Genomic DNA, 19199 nt, shown 5'->3' on the forward strand with positions numbered 1-19199 from the left:
GATATGAGTCAACGTATTGATACAGCTTCAGTGTGTGTTTTCCAAGATTACTTGACTGCTATAGAAAAATAAAATTAACAATGATTGCATTTGCGAGTTTAATCACCATATCAACATTAATAATCTGTTTAGGCATTTAGTTAAAACAGTTTTAGTTGTAGCTGCTGTAGATTGCAGCTTGTTTTCCCACACTGACGCCTATATTCCATCTATATTTTTATGCCTTTATTTTATTTCTACTATCATAATCAAGTGGGTTTTATTTTCTGTCCCCCCTATATTTATGTTCATTCTATCTTTTTTGTGAAGTACTTGGTGCATGCAAGTTCTTTGTTGTAAACCATCTCGACCTGTATTTCTTGAATTAAAGGTGCTATACAAATAAATTTTATTATTATATTATGTTTATCAGGAACTGGGGGTATCCAGAGACCACCACTCTCCTGCTTTGCAGGACATTATTGTCCACCTGGAACAATGTTCCCCACCCAGTACAAATGTCCTGTGGGGACATGGAGTGGTCAGAGTGGTTTGGAAGCTGAGAGGGAGTGCCGGCCATGCCCACAGGGCTGGTACTGTTTGGCTGGATCTGGAGCTCCATCAGGTCGATGCAGCTCTGGACACTACTGTCGTGAAGGTAAACATGAGTGTGACATACGTGGTAATATAGGTAGTATCTAAACCAATTAATACCTTATTAATACATGGAAAAAAATCGAATGTTTTGTTTTTTAAACTGTTAAGGACTAAACACATTTTTTGTATGAAATTGATTTCAAGAAATAAGATTTGTTTTTCTTTCAGAGCTGTAAGCATGAGTCATTGAGGTGGATATAACTATTCCAATGTTGCATCATCAGGGACTGCTTATGGCACCCAGTTTCCATGTCCTGCGGGCACCTACAGCATCCAAATGGGCAACAGACGCAGAGAGGACTGCCTGATTTGTCCTGAAGGCTCATTCTGTCAACGGGGCACCTCTAAACCATCACCCTGCCCACCGTAAGCAGTAATTGTGTGTTGAATGTCAGAAATAAGATGTGAGAATGATGACAAAGAGGGTGATGATATGGAAAGAATTTACCATATGTGGTAAAATGAAGTGTTAAGCTGGTGTAATAAGTATGATTTAGTATATCCACTCTGTCCTGTCTTTCTCCAGCTCCACATTTCGCCGTCTGAAAGGAGGTCGAAGGCTGGAGGACTGCTCTGCTTGCCCTGCTGGTTATTTTTGTCCCCACTCAGCCACTGTCAACCCCAGAGTGTGTGGAGCTGGCAGCTTCTCTGTAAGGCCCCATCTATAACATGGTCCACTGTGACTGGTCAACTGACTGAGCCAGTGGAAACCAGAGCTGGTGTATTTGTCTCGTCCTTCCATAAGCCGCTCTGATTGTCCTATTTATAGATTAGCATTTTCCACCCACACTGATATCGTCTTATATTACTCACCATGTATGTACATCTGTAAATGTCAGCAAGATGAGTTGTTAAAGTCAAATTGTATTGTAGTTCATCTTATGCTCTCAATATTGAAGCAATATCAGTGTTTTTCCAGCATCTTCCAAGTTCGATCCTCCTCTCCCTTGAGTTTTTGATCTGTATTTTGCTCTGTCCCTCCCCCATACTGGTTGGTATCTTTAACTTCAACTCTCTGAATCTTCCTTCTTCCTTCACGTTCTCTGGTGTGTAGGACGAGGGCTCTTTGGAGTGTTCTCCATGCCTGCAGGGCCACTACTGCAGTAATGAGACCACTAGTGAGGAAGCCATGTTGAGCGTCATGGTGTGCCCCCCAGGTTTTCTCTGCTCTCAGGGTTTGGCCAGAGACCCCCAGCGCTCAGCCCCCCTCTGTCCTCGAGGCTTCTACTGCCCCGGAGGAGGCATTGTGAGTCAGAGAACAATGCATGCAGCAGACGAAGAATTTTAAAAAATTAATACGGTCTGCTTTTCAGATGTCTGAAGCATTCTCCGTCCATTAAACTAAGCCCAAATGTGATTTCCCTCATAGGATCCCAACCCCATTCCTTGCCCTAATGGTACCTACAGTGAATTTCCTGGACTGCGAGACGCTGGTGAGTGTGTCCGGTGTCCTGAGGGGAAGTACTGTTACTCCGAACAGCCTCAGGACCAACCTATTACCAGGCCTGTAAGTACCCACATGAATGAGATATACAGCATTTAATATCAATAAAAACAGTAAAGTATCTTATTACAATTTGTTTTTAACTAATCCGTTTTGATCATGCATGATTATATGTTCAAACACTGAGCACAAAAACAGTTTTGACTGCAGGTGACCAAAATAAGTTGCACATTTATGTTTTATTGTGTTTGCTCCAATATCTCAGACAGCGGTGTGTCCTTCTGGGCACTATTGCCCCCAGGGGACTGGTTACCCCTACACCTACCCCTGTCAGGCAGGCCGATATAGGAACAACACACTTGGTCACAGTGGGGAGGCCTGTGTGATATGTCCATCCAGGCATTACTGCGACAGACCAGGCACTCACATTCCCTTAGTCTGCCCTCAGGTAGGAAAATCCAGCATTTTGAAAAACTGTGCTATTGCATGGATGAGACAGCGTAACTAGCCTTTACATGTGCAAGTGAAATTTCTTTCTCTCTGTCTTTTACTCTATTAACAGGGCTTTTACTGTCCAGAAGGCACTTCTACTCCCAAACCATGTCCTGAAGGAACCTACAGTCCACGATCAGCTCTCAGTGATGCGTCTGAGTGCTCCCCTTGTGGCGGAGGCCAGTATTGCACCAGTGTTGGACTCTCAGAGCCCTCTGGAAGCTGCAAGGAGGGCTTCTACTGCAGAGAGAGAGCCAAGTCTGCAGTATGAATACGCTACTTTAATCATTTATTAAATAAAGGTTGCTAGTCATTCATTTTTAATCCGTTTGACCCCGATTAACTTCCATAAAGTGGCTGCTTGTCCTCCTGGGGTCCCCAAGTACGTTCAGTGATATTGATAATAAAATCTTCTGTAAATGCTCTGTATTCTCAGGAAGGGCAACTGCAGAAAGATTGGAGGAACTTTAAACATTACTTTGTTATGTATCACATTCAATTACTTGGAAATCACATTTTAAGAATGAACTTACTTCACTGCAGTGCATTTAGGCTTCTCTTTACATGTGCGTACTGTGACTGTCCAGATGCCTGCGAATGGACCGACAGGAGGTTTGTGTCCTGCAGGAAGTTACTGTCCTCTGGCTTCGTCCTCTCCCCTCCCCTGTCCCCCCGGTACCTTCAGCAACAGCACTGGCCTCAGCAGACCTGAGGAGTGCGTCAGCTGTCCACCAGGGTAATGCCGCTCATGTTCACTTATGAATGTGATTCATCAGATATCTGCCTATTTATTTAAGAGGGTTGTTAAACATAGAAACCTCTTATATTTTTGTCAACATTTTTCTTTCCCTGTCAGTTTCTATTGCTTAGGTTCAAACAACTCTTCACCCTCAGGCCCTTGCTTTCCTGGTTTCTACTGTAGCGGTGGCTCAGCTTCGCCTGTTCAGAATGAAGCACTGGAGGGTTATTATACCTTGGAGGGGGCAGCCAGGGCACAACCGTGTCCTCTGGGTACCTTCCAGCCAGTAGGAATTAATCCTTACAGAATACCAAATGCTGTTCTACTGAAGGTGTACTTGTAAAATGAAATAATGAGATAAAGCCATGTTCAAGGTTATTGTCTATACTCTAAATCCTCACAGAGTCGAGGTGCACAGTCATGTGTGGAGTGTCAAGGAGGCAGACTGTGTAACCAGACAGGCTTGTCCCAGTCACTGCTGTGTCCCACAGGACACTACTGTCCTCCAGGGTCCTCTGTTGCCCGACCCTGTCCTCCAGTCAGTATCCATGTGTTAATATGTGTGTCGTGTAGTGTGTGTTTGATGGTTGTCTTTGTTCCGCAGTCTTCTTGCTCAGTCATGTTCGCTGTATCTCTTGCTTCACAGATAAGTTTCATTAATTGCATTTACCCTCGTTCAAATTCACGTCATTAACGTTGTAAATTCTCCCGTCTGATTATTCAGGGCTCTTACTCTGACCAGTTGGGTGGTGATGCTGTGCAGCACTGTCGACCATGCGAGGCCGGCTGGTTCTGCAGCAGAGCTGGCCTCTCTGACCCTCAGGGTCTCTGTGACCCGGGACACTACTGCACCTCTGGAGCCTCCACTGCCTCTCCAGTAAGGCGTAGCGAATAACAAAACTTGGCTACCAGCAGCTTATGCATAACTGATGTTTTAGTAATAATTAAAAAGTAAATTGAATGAATTGAAAGAGAAACATGATTACATAAAAACATTTTAAGAAGTGTTTTTTGAGCTTAAAGGGTGGTTTGTTTTTGGGACAGTACAACAATAAGTAGTGTACCTCACCTCATTCTACAGGCATTTAAGTGGTTGTTATGCTTTTATGTCATAGTAACAAATGGTCATTCATATATACCATGCTGATTCATGAATATATATGATGATCATGATATATTTGGCATTTTATGTGTTATGTCTCCAATATTTGTTTCAAACTCTGCTCGTTTTGCTCAAGCAAGGCAATCCTGTGTTCTGTCAGCATATCACAGTATGAAAAAGGTGGAAATATCCTGTTTTTTAAGTTGAATATTTCTGCTTTCTGAGTTAAATCTGTGTAGCTGATTTGATGGCAGCTATTAATTTCCCACACACTTTGACTGCTAAAACGTTTTCTGTCATTGGACATGAATATGAATTTAGAGGCACGTTCGGTTCAAGTTTGCATTGCTTAAATAAATAATTATTTTTCAGAAGTGTTTTTTGGATATGCTGCTGGTAGTGCGTGGGAAATGAATGACAGCTCAACTCAAACTGCCCACAGCTTTAACTTTTAAACTTCTAAGTAAAGCCAAAATTATCGAACTTTTTCCGTATTCTGATTATTATTATAACACATCCACAGGTGGCTGTGGCCTCTGGCGGTGTGTGTCCTGCAGGCTACGTCTGTCCACGAGGCACCACATACCCCCAGCAGCACCCTTGCCCTGTAGGAACATGGAGCAGCATTGTGGGAGCCCAAAACCTGTCCTCCTGCTGGCCCTGCCCTCCGGCCCTCTACTGCAACAGTACTGGACTGAGCCAACCCTCAGGAATCTGTGACACTGGTATGGCAATTAATTATCTGGTACAATGGGGGAATAAACTGTTTGTTCTTAAACATTGATGTTTTCAGCCACATGTGCAGTAAATATGATGCAGAATAACATTTAAAAATAAAAAAGAACACCACTTTTATTTATTCATTTGTCCACTGACCTTTCCAAACAATTATTTTATGGGTAGGTGAAGATATCTGTATGTCCACAAATAATAGTGACTCTTAATTAAAAAACAGAAAAGATTTCAACGAAGAGAGCATCATCACTTTTAAGTCAGTAAATTTTGCATCTACTGATTTATAGGGTATTACTGCTCAGGAGGGGCGGTGTCTTCAATGCCCTCTGATGGTGTGACAGGGGACATTTGTCCAATTGGACACTACTGTCCCATGGGCTCAACTTCTCCAGCAGTGTGCCCTGATGGGACGTACTCAAACACTACAGGTATAACAATTCATTTCATGCAACTGCAAGTATCATGGTTTGAAATATAAAATGGTCAAAAGACAAAGGACAAAAGGTTGTCCTTTCTTTTTTGGCTAAAGGGGCAGAGGCATGTGATGACTGCCCCTCAGGGACCTACTGTCTATCAGGAGAAGGTGTCCAGCTGTGTCCAGCAGGACACTACTGTCTTGGTGGCGGTGTTGAGGGTATCCTGCCCTGCCCTCCTGGCACATACAGCCCAGAGTTTGGCCTCAGCCAAGTGGAGCAGTGCCTCATTTGTCCAGCAGGTGAGAGTATTGTCATATGGTTGTTTTCACCGCACTACTTTAATGTTTGTGAGCTTTGGTTTTGATGTATTGAGCCATTTGTTTGCGAGATGTTTTAACACTAATTCATTTGAATAAAAGAGTTTTATAACATTTAATTAATCATAGGAGGAATTCAAGATTTTTGTTCCTGCAATGGTATTTAAAATTCTTCATGCTGTGCTTGCAGGGTTCTTCTGTGAGGACTGGGGTCTGTTTGAACCTACTGGACCTTGTCAAGCTGGTTACTACTGCATAGCAGGTACACTGCATGTATGAGGGCAATATTACCTTTTTATCACTGCAAAAGGGTCAGTGTGCTGCTTAACTGACTTGGACAAACTTAAATGTGCAACTTCTCAAGGTGTAAACTTCCAGAACCCAGACGGTAACTTCAGCACAGGAGTGGGAGGGGCATGTCCAAAGGGGAGGTACTGTCCTGAGGGCACCAGTCTCCCACTGCCCTGTCCACCAGGAACCTACGCTAACAGGTCAGTGAACCCAAATATTACATGTGCACACGTCTGAGCAGTAACCTTTTTGTTTTACTATATATGTTTGTGTTTGGTTGCAGTCTCCATCTGACAGACGTCTTTGGCTGTCGCTCATGTCCAGCTGGTCAGTTCTGTGGTGCTGCAGGTCTCACTCGTCCATCTGGACTGTGTCAGGCAGGATTTTACTGTCCAGGGGGAGACACAGCAGCCACAGGTTGAATGGCAAAATATGATGTTTTTTATGTTTTTCATGGGAAGTAATTTTTACTTGTGGGTTATTGACAAAGGGATTTACTCCATTACACCATCTTTTCTGCAGGATAAACCTAGTTATACAGGCCTTATATATCAACACAGTGATTTAGGAATTAATTACTCAGTGATTAATAATGGATGTGGTTCATACATTAAATTGAATTGTGGAGAGCAGAGATAATATAACGTGTGGAGAGAAATCTTATGAATAAGCATCAGAGGAGAAACAGATGCTGATAAATACAGGAAATCTGAATGTGTGAGGGTGTTTTGTTGAATGAATGATTACTGAATTAATCAGGGTTTATCGCAGGATTCATCACATTAAGGGCTTAGCAGTCATAATCTCAGTAATTTTACCACGTCTAATTGCTTTTGCCTATCCAGGCTCAGAAGGAGGTCCTTGCCCACCAGCTCATTATTGCCCAGAGGGTAGTGCGAGCCCAGTGCCCTGCCCAGCTGGGACCTACACCACCCTCGCAGGCCAGTCAGTGTGTTCGCGCTGCCCTGCCGGCTACTACTGTGCAGAAAAGACTGGCAACTTCACAAAGTTCCCCTGTCCCCCTGGATTCTACTGCCCCGATGGTACACTCATCCAAAACACTATCAGCCATACTTGTGTTTCTTCATGAATGTATTGAAAAGCCAACTGACATAGTGTAAATACAGTATAACCCCGAATGAAGCAGATATTAACACTATCTAGGAGCTTTAAAAAAAACTATTTCCCTCAGCTTTACAAGTAAAAATTTAAAGATTTAAAATGTCAACATGGCATGTAGCACTTGGTTGAAATCTAATTGTATTATATGCGTAGGCACAAGGCATGCCACCCAGTTTCCCTGTCCTCGTGGATACTACAACCCAGAGCCCATGACTCAGAGTCTAGACAGCTGCCTTCCCTGTCCTCCAGGACACTACTGTGAGAAGGAGAGGCTGACCAAAGTGTCTGGAAAATGCAAGGCTGGTCAGTAAGAGTGTCTTTGTTTATTTCCACCAAAGGTAGCAATACAGCCCAGTTTCTCAGTGTCAGGCCTTCGTCCTCTGTGCCAGCCTATGTGTCTCTAGGGGCCGGCAAGCCAGTTCAAAGCAGTCTTGAAGACTTAGAGTGCAAAGAGTGCATGTTAAGCACGAAACCTCACAACTCCACACCAGCCGTGTCAGTCCGTTATATACTTCCCCTCTCTTTACACTTTTACTCTAGCATTTCTGCAGTAACAACAGCTTTTAGATAATTCCCTGTATATTATTCATTTATGTGCAGAGGCGCAAAACAGCTTGGCTCCATATGCCAACCACCTAATGCACACATGTCGGCATATTAAAACAGCTACATGGTTTATTAAGCTCTTTTTTTAAACCAATGACTCATCTCTCTCACCTTGCTCTGTGTTGCTGTCTTCCTGCTCTGTTGAGCTTTGTCTTTCACCCTGTGCTGAGAAAGTCATGTGACGTACAGTGATGCTACAGAGTGCTTGCAGCAAGAGTGTTTGCATATCACAGAAATAGACAGCAGTCAAAACATCTGTACATCACTTTCACTGTCTCCCACTCTGTGTCTCGCTGTGTTTGCTCCTCTCAGGTTGGTTCTGTGTGTCAGCAGCATGGAACTCGCAGCCTTTTGACCTGGACAATTACACAAATGCCAACTGTCTTTGTCCAGCTACCTCCACAGGGGGGCGCTGCCAGGTGGGCTTTTACTGCCCCTTAGGTAGCCTAGAGCCCTTGCCTTGTCCACCTGGAACCTTCTGTAACATCTCAGGTATTTGGATGCTAATAATCAAATATCTACTCATGCACAATAGCCACAAGTCCACAGTCAGCATGTCAGAGGTCTCAAGTACTGGTTTTCCAAGAGTATACTTGTTTTCATTCCAACTAAACATGCATCTAATATCAGAAATAAGTTCTCACTTGGAACTTAAAGAGTAAAGACTGAAACTGAACAGTTTGCAGTGGCGTGTTTGTTCATGAAGTAAAGCTGCAGAAGCGGGTGTTTCTCTCTCGGCAACTTATACAACTTAGACTTTTTTGAGTATGTATGAAATGCAAATAACAAATATACTCATGTTGCTCAAAAGGTTTGGCTCTGCCGATGGGTCCCTGCTCCCCTGGGTATTACTGTGTAGGAGGAGCCACTGAGGCCAGACCAACAAATGCAGAAACCGGCAACATCTGTCCACCTGGGACGTACTGCGGTAAGCCCTGCCTTGTATCACTAACTTGCCAAAGTTTTGAAGCCCATTGCTCATATTGTAAAGTGCTTGGTGAAGAGGTGAAATTGTAGTATTTAGGATTAAGAATTAATATCCAAAATCTCACCACCATACATTAGCTTTTGGTGTCCGCCACTCAGAATTGAAGAACAAAAAGAAAGTTAACCCACGCACTATAAGAATCTATAAAGTCTTATCATATCTTACTTTATATTCAAAGGGCAGCTGTCAGTTGTTTTTATAGGAAGAAAGGCCCCAGCCTTTAACTTTGTGGTTTTCTTTTTTATGGTTCTCCTTTGTTTTCTCACAGCCCAGAGACATGCAAATTAGGTGCACCATAGACTCTAAAGTAGCTGTAGCTATGACTCAGGTAGACTGGATACCATAAATTACCCATGGGCATCAGTGTGAGTCATCTTGCGTCTATTTGTGTTGACCTGCGTAGGATGCCTCCACACTGTATCCTGGTATAAACCTTTGTGCCCTACTGCCCAGAATAGGCATGTGCATGTTAAGGGAATGAATGATTAGATGAATGAATAACTCCTCCAACTTTTTCTCTCTACAGTTGAGGGCTCAGGAGAGCCAGAGTTGTGTCCAGCTGGTACTTTCTCTCCAGTGCCAGGCCTAACTGGTGAGGCTGGCTGTCAGCCCTGCACTGCTGGTTTCTACTGCAGAGGAGCAGGTCTCAGGGCACCGACTGGCCCTTGCAGCCAAGGTCAAGATCATTAGTGTTATAAAACTTTTTGGTAGTTGCCTGGTCCATAGATAGTGTGTTTGATACATTATTTCTTCTGCTCCTTTCATACTCTGCTGCATTGCGTCTCTTGTCATTATTACAAGGCTACTGGTGCCCTCCTGGTCAGAATGTGGCTACAGCTCTGCCGTGTCCTGCAGGCCACTTCTGCTCACAGGGTAGTACAGCTCCAGAGCCCTGTCCATCAGGAACCTACCAGGACAGAGAGAAACAGGCAACCTGCAATGTCTGTGAGGCGGGTAGGAGCCCTCTTTACTCTTTTTAACTTCTCGGCAGAGGCATATATTTCTTGTCTTTTTCAAACACTGCTTTTCAGTCGTGTCCCATTTTTGTTCTGCTGAACAGGCTGTAACGCAATCAAGTGTTTTATTTATTGGTGTTGAGGGCTTGTTCACATGCTTGTGTTCCATTTGTCATACAGCAAGTTTGTTGTAATAAGTACTCTAAATATAGGTATCACTTTTTAAATTTCTCTCATCATGTTTTTAGTACTGCTAATTTAACAAGATGCGTTTCTCTTTCTCTGTCAAGGTTACTACTGTGATTTGAGACTAGCCAATGCTTCCTTGCTGAGGCCCTGCCCTAAAGGACACTATTGCCCTGCAGGCACAGCCCTGCCCAACCAACACCCCTGCCCTAAAGGCTCCTTCAACCCGAGACAGCGCACACACAGCCTTGCCGGCTGCATGCCATGTGCTGCTGGACAGTACTGTCCTTCTGTGGGACTGTCAGAGCCAGCAGGTGAGAAAGAAGAAATCCATTCTCTTCTCTTCTCTTCTCTTCTCTTCTCTTCTCTTCTCTTCTCTTCTCTTCTCTTCTCTTCTCTTCTCTTCTCTTCTCTTCTCTTCTCTTCTCTTCTCTTCTCTTCTCTTCTCTTCTCTGGATTTACTGTACTAGCCTAAGTTTTGGGAAAAATTTGCTAAAGCAATCTGGTTTTTAAGCCCAGAAGCTGTGATCTCTAGCATGTTCTGTGAGACTGTAGATGAATCTACAGCAGTGCATGTGTTGAGATGTTCTTCTATCCATAGGACCATGCCATGCAGGTTATTGGTGCAGAGAGGGAGCATCATCTCCCAGCCCGCTGGATGGACTCTCAGGTTCCCTGTGTCCGCCCGGTCAATATTGCCCCTCCGGTAACTGGCTTGTCCTCCCTTACTAAGCAATTAACCACCTGCAGCTGCTTCAGTGTTGTTAATGCCTGACATGTATCAAGTTGTAGGGGGTCCGCATTATCAAAATAATGTTCAAATCAAAATCAAATGCTGATGCAGCTCTTTTTAAGGCTAATGTAACCAAATTTATGCTGTGTGAGGCTATTAACATTCTACCATATTATGTTCAAGGGCTACGATGTTTTATTCATGCTAATTACCATTTGGTGGCCTACAGGAAGTTCTGACAACATTTATCTTGTAACTTTTGAGACCGTTTTCTTCAAATTAATTTGTACACTTGCGCCTCTGACTTGGGGCAGTGACCCGTGCTTTTAAAATGCTGCTGTAGGGTAAACTCTGCCTTGTCTTGAGTTGCTCGATGATGCACGCAGCAGTGGGCGCTTCATTCGAGAGTCTCACTTATTTTGACGCGCTTGAATTCCGCTGACAGTGTGCAAAACATTGTCACACTATATTGTACTGCCAAACGCAGCAACTGCATCGTGTTTGAATAGTTTTCTACATACTCCTCTGTTTACTGGGGGTGAAATGTGAGCTGGTGTTTGTGTCATCTTTGCAGGCACCACAGCTCCCATGGCCTGCCCTGAAGGAAGCTGGTCAAACAGCTCAGGCCTGCGTATCCTGGAGGACTGCAAACCCTGTCTGGGAGGATTTTACTGCGACGCCGCCGGCCTCACTAAACCTAGTGGACCCTGCAGTAGGGGGTACACCAAACTCTGATCAACTATGATCTTACTTGTGTCCTCGTTATTATTTGATATCAATTCTAGCTATCACTGGCCCTTCTGCACATGACATGAACCTGATTTCTGTTTTAGAGATTTTTTGATGTTTCTTCTGCAGATATTACTGTGCGGAGGGAGCTGTCACATCCACCCCGACTGATGGAATTACGGGGGGACCTTGTCCTGAGGGTTCCTACTGCCCAGAGGGAACTGTTCAACCTGTGCCCTGTGACCCAGGGACTTATGTCGCTGTCACACACGCTACTCAGTGTGAGCCCTGTTTGCCAGGCTGGTACTGTGTGTCTGGCTCTCTGTACTTGTGTCCGGCAGGTTTGTGATTTGCTATTTGAGTGCTGATAGAGCCACTTTCAAAATCCAGTTTCAATTGTATGCTAATTTAAAGAAATTGTAGGGTAAAGTAATTGCTAAAAAAAACCCTCTAACAAACAACAGTGATCGCTGAAAAAGCTTGATACAATCATCCAACAATTTAACAACATTGTTTGTGTCCTTGGTATTTATGCATTTCCTTGTGTTTGTTCTGTGGCCTGCAGGCTTTTACTGCCCTGAAGGAACTGGATTTGACTTGAGAGGCTGCCCAGAGGGAACTTACGCCCCTGACCCCGGCTACTGGTCTGTCTCTCAGTGCAAGCAGTGTGACGGCGGCCATTACTGCTCTTCCGGAAATAGCACTGCTGTCACTGGACCATGTCAGGAAGGATATTACTGCACGCATGGAAACATCTCTCCACAACCTCACTCACAGGCTGCAGGTGAGCAAACCTCTTTACCAGACATGTATTTCATGTTCACACATTCAAGAAATGCAGTAGAGAGTCTGATAGTGCCACCTTTTCCTTACGAATACGTGAGAATTGTTGGCCTTGTGATTACCCGTGCAAGCTTCTCCATCAGCATTTCTATTTTGAGATAGTTGACAAATGGCAGCTGTTCTCTGTGTCTCTCACCAGGAGAGGGAGGGCCGTGTCCTGCCGGTCATTACTGCCCCCAGGCCACCATCCAACCTCTGCCCTGTCCACGTGGAACATTCTCTAACCTCACCAAATTAGTCTCCAAGGTCGCTTTGACTCAATCTCGCACTCACATGTCCCCTTGACAATGATTGAAAGAGAAATCTGTCCGCTCAAAGATGACACCAGGGTGGAATTTCATTTAGAAATGCCAAATTTTGTTTTGGTTAGTGAATTGTGAAAAATTGAGATGGATGTTTTGTGACACATAACACATAAAATAACCATGTGAATATAAATACAGACAAAATACAATATATGTGAACTGATATAAAATGAATGGATGAATGAATTGGATTATTATTCTCTCTGTTTTTATCTATATTGTTTATGTTATTTATGTCATGTCTTGCTTTTTATTATTTATGTTATTGTTATCACATAAATGTCTATCATGCTCTGCTTTGGAAAGGTTTATGGTCAGCAGTCCTGCTATACCACCCCTTTTCAGGAAATACAGTAACTTACAATGTTTTCTCTGTCTTTCATTGTGAGAACTCATCAATATTTAATCCCCAATCAATGTTGTACTGAGGCACTCTCTCTCTTCCTTTGTCTTCTTCCTCCCTCTTTCTCTTCCCCTCTCAGGAGGATTGCCAGCCATGTCTCCCTGGTTACTACTGCGATGCTTTGGGGCTCTCAGCACCTTCAGGAGAATGCTGGGAAGGTTTCTTCTGTCTGCAGGGCGCAGATCGACCTGACCCTCCTTTGAGAGACAGCCGGGGTGGACCGTGCCCAAAAGGTGATCAGATCTCTCAGAATCTGTCTGTCATTTTTCAATGAAATGAGAGAGAAATCTGTCCAAAGAAAATGCATGAAAACAATCAATAGAAGAAATACAGGGATAATGTAATAAGGTAGCTATTGTTTTGCAAAATGCTAAGCTTTGCATGACATTATAGCAAATTCAAGAAAAAATGGAAATTTTAAAGCTCTCTTTTTAAGCTTAAAATGTACATACAGCAAGCCCAGAGCCAGCTTAGTGAACAGGTAAACAAAACAGTCTTTCAAGTTAATAGGGCTAAACATAAGCAGCTGCTCTGTTGACACTGGAAATTTAACCCTGTCCCCTGTGGATTATGTGTGTGTGTGCGCGCTTGACTGTACATCCCTTTCATGACTGTTGTCTTCGCAAAACCAGGCTATTACTGTTCTGAGGGCTCTGTGACTCCTGAGCATTGCCCGCTGGGAACCATCAGCACAGAAGACGGCCAAGCCAGCTGCAGTGCCTGTCCCCAGGGGTAACCTCTCTTATCAGCCACACGTCGTCACTCTGTACCGTAAACATATACACATTGTCACATTCAGTGTGAGCATGAGGGATTACGAATGAACTGTAACTATACTGTACAGGGTTTGTTTTTGATGCTCATGTGCATAAGTTATTTTTTCTCTATCTTTGTATACATTTATATACAGTACACACACGGACACAAGTACATTTATGACTCATTGCCATCACCAGCAGCCAAGACCTAAATTATTCCATCATTGTTTTGTCTGGATAGTTTTTATTGTCCTGGCAGACATAATGGCTCTGTGTCGAGGAGTTATGAGTGTCCAGTGGGTCATTACTGCCCGTCCGGGACCTGGTCCAAACACCAGAACCCTTGTCCAGCTGGATCCCTCAACCCCCACACTCGGATGGTAAAACCCCAGGACTGCTTGCCCTGCCCTCCAGGTCATACACCATTTACTGCTAATCATTATGAGTTGCTTTAAGGTTGAGTAGTTGAAGCAGGGTTTATGATGACCTTGAGGCTAAAGAAGCAAAATAATCAGATAAATGCTGTATCTCAGATGGGATTGATGCTGTATACATAGCTGCTTCCACATTTTGTGTTTTGCAGGGTAATTCAGGGTAATTTTCGATTCCACTTAATTTTACCCCTTTTTTCCCATCAAACCAGGCTCCTTCTGTGCGTCCCCTGGGAAAGGTGTTGCATCAGGCCAGTGTGGCGGTGGGTACTATTGCCTCTCTGGGGCCTGGTCACCTACACCAGAGGATGGAGGGATGACAGGTGACATATGTCCTACAGGTCACTACTGTCCCCAGGGCTCCTCAGCACCGCTGCCCTGTCCTATCAGACACTACAGCAACAAAACTAGGAACAGTCACCTCTCCGACTGCCTGCCTTGTCCTCCAGGTTGGAACTAATTTAGCACCTGTTGCACGCAGCGTTTAATTATGTGTCTTTTCATCTGATAAAAGATAAAGCTCCCATTACATAACTTGATTTATCAGGGGATAATCCCTTCACACAATCTCTGTGGCTGCTCAACAGTGTTCTCTTTGTTTTGCAGGTTTCCTGTGCGTCACCAGAGGGCTCTCTTTGCCTTCCCATATCTGTCCAGCTGGCTCATACTGTCCAGGCAGAGAAAACGGCAGCCAACAGGCCTCTATACCCTGCTCACCCGGAAACATGTGCCCCCCGGGATCTGATAGACAGGTACCCTGTTTGCCAGGGACGTACCAGGATTTACCTGGACAGGTGAGGAACATCAGGATGAATAGTCTGCTAATATGTGATGTGTCCTACAGTCCCAAGGGCAAAGTGCACCTATGATATGATGCAATTAAAATAACCTACAGTTATTATTCTGCATTCTTATAAAGTGCTTATAAATGGTTTGATACGCTGGACTGAAAAATATGCGTTACCCTGAAACTGGATCTAAAATAGCACTGCTGACTAACTGTATATGATGTAGTACAGATGTTTTTTAGTGTATCGTGTGGCTGTGGACCCATCTGTGTGTACTGTATACAGTTTACAGTTTAGCTTCTATAATCTCCAACAAAAGCATCTGAACTGTTCATGTCTGTTGATGTTAGTGAGCAGCTGTAGTCACAGATACGTGCTCGTAAGGTGTAGAAAAGATTATGTGCATTATTTACCCCTCCACAGGCAGCGTGTGTTAAATGTCCAGCAGGATTTTACTGTGCCGGCTCAGTGGATGCTGACACTGGCCATGTGTCCGGGACTCACACTCCCGTGCTGTGTCCTAAAGGACACTATTGCCCACGAGGTAGGATACAATAGTGCAGCTATTCTAACACATTCATGACAAACGTACAATGTGATCAGATCATGTTATCAGTTATAAATATACGTGGGGCACAAGTGATGCTGCAGGCTCAGTGAGATTTATTAAATATAATGTGTTGTATTGCATGCGAACTGTTGATGAATATTGTTCCTGTTTTGTGTGTACTCCCGAACGAGTGGCTGTAACAGTAAATGGCTTTCTAATTATGCAAATGGCCATTATAGAGCATAATCAAGATAAGGATTGTCCTCACACACCGTTCTGTGGTGTTTAGTCCTGGACCATCTGTAGATATTATGCACTGTTTATCTACAGGAACGCAGTCTGGTGTAGCATTCCCATGCCCAGCTGGTGCTTTCAGCAGGCAGATGGGGTTGTCCAATAAGTCGGGCTGCGAGCTCTGCCCTCCAGGGAGATTTTGCAGTACCTCTGGACTGGCTGCTCCCACTGGGGTCTGCTCTCCTGGGTAAACAGGCAGACTGAACACATACTTCATCATGTTCACCGACAGACTATGAAAGATATGTTACTGTTTAATTCTGTCTCCCTCGTCTATAATTAAACCTCCCTTATGCTCTGTCTCTGCCTCTGTCTTTCTCATCTATCACTCTCTACATCCCATATCCCCCTCCCCATGTCTCTGTCCTCATCATCTCTCTGCTAGTTACCTCTGTATCCAAGGTTCTGCTTCTGCCCAGCCAGAGGAGGGCCCAACAGGAAGTCGCTGCTCTGCAGGGTCCTATTGTCCCCAGGGTACCAGCTATATGGTTCCCTGCCCTGCAGGCACCTTCAGCTCCATAGACGGTGACATCTAACATTGAATAATTACACAGAAACATTGTTGGTGACATTTGAACATAATGGGCTGACTTAACTGAAGTTACTGATTGTGCTATGTGTGATTTTTTTTGTTAAATCATTGAAAGAATTTCCCAGCCTCATCCATCAGAAAACAACTACTGAAGTGGCATTATTTCACCTGATCCTAATTCATGCCATAATTTATCATAATTTCTGGTGTTTCAGGGGCAGTTTCTGTAGAAGTGTGTCAGTCCTGTTTGCCTGGCCATTACTGCGCTGAGGTTGGCCTTTCCTCCCCATCTGGGCCCTGCAACCCAGGCTTCTACTGCACAGGGGGATCCAGAACGGCCACACCTTGGGGTAATTCCACAGGTAACAGGCTTATTATTGTTGCCCTTTATGTAGTGTTAATAAATGCGCAACAACATGCATCCCTTGTTTTTTTAGAAATCATATTTGTAATATAAAAAAGCTTGTGACACTAGCCTGAGAAAATACTTGCTGTGCACCAGTTTATCTCAATGCTCCTCTGTTTTTATTTAACATTTTCATGGCCTTTGACTCCGCAGTGCTAGAGAGGTCTCCACAGAACATTTACCCGTCCCCATTGTCTTAGTAGTAATCCTCTCTAGGATTGCAGAGAACGGCTCTGGCCTTTTAGTTCACTCACGAACCTAATGAGTAATGACATCCAATAAAGGTCTATTGTCTCAGTTACAGGAGATACCACATCTCCATCCCCACTTCCTGGCGATTCAACCCAGGGTCAGTTCCATGGTGATGTGTGTCCTGCAGGCCACTATTGTCCTAAAGGGAGTGCAAAGCCAAGCCCCTGTCCTCCAGGTAGAACAGCAACTTATCCAGACAGAGCTCTGGAAGAAGTGGAAATTATTTCTTGCAGTTACCGTGTATCACGAACATCCTGTTAAACAGAAGCCTAGAAGCTCATTTCCCTGAATGAGCCATGTGTCTGACCTCAGAGGGCAATATAATGGCTTTATGTATCCAGAACTTTAGAGGAGGTTATAAAACCTAATGGGAGTCCAATAAAACTGTCATAATGGTCAGCGAGCTCCTTAACTAAGTGAATGAATGGAGCAATCAATGGTGCGCATACATGACACTGCTATACCATGCTTTTCCCTTTCCTCTGTGTGTGTGTTGGTGTGTGGGGAGAGGCAAAATGATTAATGAGTAGAGTGGAAGTTATTTTTACTCACATGATAATTCGTCTCCTCCATAAAGGTACTTTCTTGGGGAAGTCTGCAGCTGAGTCTGAGGCTGACTGTGAAGCTTGTTACCCAGGTTCTTACTGCCCCTTGTGGGCTCAGACATCTGTCGACCTTCGATGTCCCCCGGGGTGGTTCTGTCCACCAGAATCAATGTCTGGACATCAGCCAGGTACAGTACATCATCAGGGGTCAGCTCAGGTTTAACCACGGTAGTCTTTGCACTTCATCATTTTCTTTTTCTTTTTCCTTTCAACGATGTCTGTAAGTCTGGTTTCCGAATAGTTCTGCATGATGCCAATTGGTTTTTAAATAGTTTGTTTATCTTAAGAAGTAGGATAATTTTCTCAACCCATGAACACCTAATCCTTAAGTTCTTGTGAAAAGCAAAGAATAACCAACATTGGATGTACATGGTTTCCAGTGGACACAGCTACTGCATGTGAACCTTTGACCCACCTTTGCAGCAGTGATTGAAGCCTTAATACGTAACTATAAAATTTCTTTAATGATGTGTTTGCATTATTTCTATGTCCTCCCTGAATGGTTCTTTGGGTGTTTAGCGGAACTCATCAGTTATCTTACAAACCATACTACAGATGTACAACCATGGCGGTAATTTAACGCCTCAGATGAGCTTTCTTCCTCCTCTTATATTACGTAAATACCCAGAAATTCTCTGAGAGGCATCCCCGCCGCCTTTTGGCCTGTGATTGAGAAGACGTTTTGCTAATTTGAGCATGAAATGGCCCAGAACCTATAAAGAGTCTCTAGCTCGTTGCTGTCAGAGTCAGGCACCTGCTATTAAGCCTGCCTTCTCTGCTCCCTGCCTCCCGCAGGATTTCCATACATGACAAATACTGCTCAGAGTCACTCCCCTCTTCATTGCTTTGTTTCCATGGTACCACATCGGGCACGGTGAAATTCAGCAGCCATGCTTGCTCTCATGGATTTTTGCCACATCTATGTTTTACATAGGCTATTTAGCACTATATTTACACGTACATTACTCCTGTCTTCATTGTACTCAAGGAGACACCAGATGACAGTTTGAACTTTATCTGACTGTGTGACAGGATGTCAGTGCCCGCCTGGCCACGCGTGTCCACATGGTAGTGCTGAGCCGGTCATCTGTAGCGCTGGCACTTTTCAGTCTTCATCTGGACAATCCACCTGTAACACCTGCCCACCAGGTAATTAAAAAAACAGGTGTGCACTCACATTTATGCTATAAAGTGTGCACAAAGAAACAAAGGTGAGCTGAAGTGTACTGTAAAACGCGACACACTGCCGTGCCCAGGTTTCTTCTGTGTGGAGGGTTCATCTGCGCCATCTCCATGTCCGATGGGCAGTGTCAGTCCGTCACCTGGAAGGACGTCCCTGACTGACTGCTCCCCCTGCCCCTCCGGCTCCTTCTGTAACAGCAGTGCTCTGACAGAGCCAACTGGACCCTGCAGCCCAGGTCTGACATTCCCGCATCTCGATGGGAAATGATAGCAGAGGATTGAGCGATAAGAGTGTCTTTTCCTCTACTGTATTTCTGCACTGTATGAAGCCCCGGCATAACACGGTTCATTTACTCTA

At 44.2% G+C, this 19199-nt stretch overlaps 1 protein-coding gene across 1 annotated transcript in view; it reads left to right on the plus strand.

Moving 5' to 3' along the window:
* The window catches only part of LOC121609197 (SCO-spondin), a 55512-nt gene that overhangs the window by 4342 nt on the left and 31971 nt on the right, over window positions 1–19199 (plus strand). The window contains exons 12-52 of the mRNA XM_041940771.1: window positions 861–1002; window positions 1163–1286; window positions 1691–1882; window positions 2006–2143; window positions 2346–2528; window positions 2643–2837; window positions 3160–3308; window positions 3429–3597; window positions 3715–3849; window positions 4036–4188; window positions 4937–5138; window positions 5436–5576; window positions 5678–5863; window positions 6072–6143; window positions 6246–6372; window positions 6456–6589; window positions 7018–7215; window positions 7448–7597; window positions 8213–8392; window positions 8712–8828; window positions 9415–9564; window positions 9690–9842; window positions 10135–10344; window positions 10632–10736; window positions 11338–11482; window positions 11622–11833; window positions 12058–12276; window positions 12475–12581; window positions 13123–13276; window positions 13676–13775; window positions 14043–14215; window positions 14445–14681; window positions 14839–15026; window positions 15444–15564; window positions 15901–16051; window positions 16250–16389; window positions 16612–16758; window positions 17101–17229; window positions 17632–17787; window positions 18692–18808; window positions 18916–19077. Of these exons, the coding sequence (XP_041796705.1) occupies window positions 861–1002; window positions 1163–1286; window positions 1691–1882; window positions 2006–2143; window positions 2346–2528; window positions 2643–2837; window positions 3160–3308; window positions 3429–3597; window positions 3715–3849; window positions 4036–4188; window positions 4937–5138; window positions 5436–5576; window positions 5678–5863; window positions 6072–6143; window positions 6246–6372; window positions 6456–6589; window positions 7018–7215; window positions 7448–7597; window positions 8213–8392; window positions 8712–8828; window positions 9415–9564; window positions 9690–9842; window positions 10135–10344; window positions 10632–10736; window positions 11338–11482; window positions 11622–11833; window positions 12058–12276; window positions 12475–12581; window positions 13123–13276; window positions 13676–13775; window positions 14043–14215; window positions 14445–14681; window positions 14839–15026; window positions 15444–15564; window positions 15901–16051; window positions 16250–16389; window positions 16612–16758; window positions 17101–17229; window positions 17632–17787; window positions 18692–18808; window positions 18916–19077 (6363 nt within the window). The remainder of the gene's footprint in view (window positions 1–860; window positions 1003–1162; window positions 1287–1690; window positions 1883–2005; window positions 2144–2345; window positions 2529–2642; window positions 2838–3159; window positions 3309–3428; window positions 3598–3714; window positions 3850–4035; window positions 4189–4936; window positions 5139–5435; window positions 5577–5677; window positions 5864–6071; window positions 6144–6245; window positions 6373–6455; window positions 6590–7017; window positions 7216–7447; window positions 7598–8212; window positions 8393–8711; window positions 8829–9414; window positions 9565–9689; window positions 9843–10134; window positions 10345–10631; window positions 10737–11337; window positions 11483–11621; window positions 11834–12057; window positions 12277–12474; window positions 12582–13122; window positions 13277–13675; window positions 13776–14042; window positions 14216–14444; window positions 14682–14838; window positions 15027–15443; window positions 15565–15900; window positions 16052–16249; window positions 16390–16611; window positions 16759–17100; window positions 17230–17631; window positions 17788–18691; window positions 18809–18915; window positions 19078–19199) is intronic.

The sequence above is a fragment of the Chelmon rostratus genome, chromosome 7 (genome assembly GCF_017976325.1).
Source record: "Chelmon rostratus isolate fCheRos1 chromosome 7, fCheRos1.pri, whole genome shotgun sequence".
NCBI classification, from domain to species: Eukaryota; Metazoa; Chordata; class Actinopteri; order Chaetodontiformes; family Chaetodontidae; genus Chelmon; species Chelmon rostratus.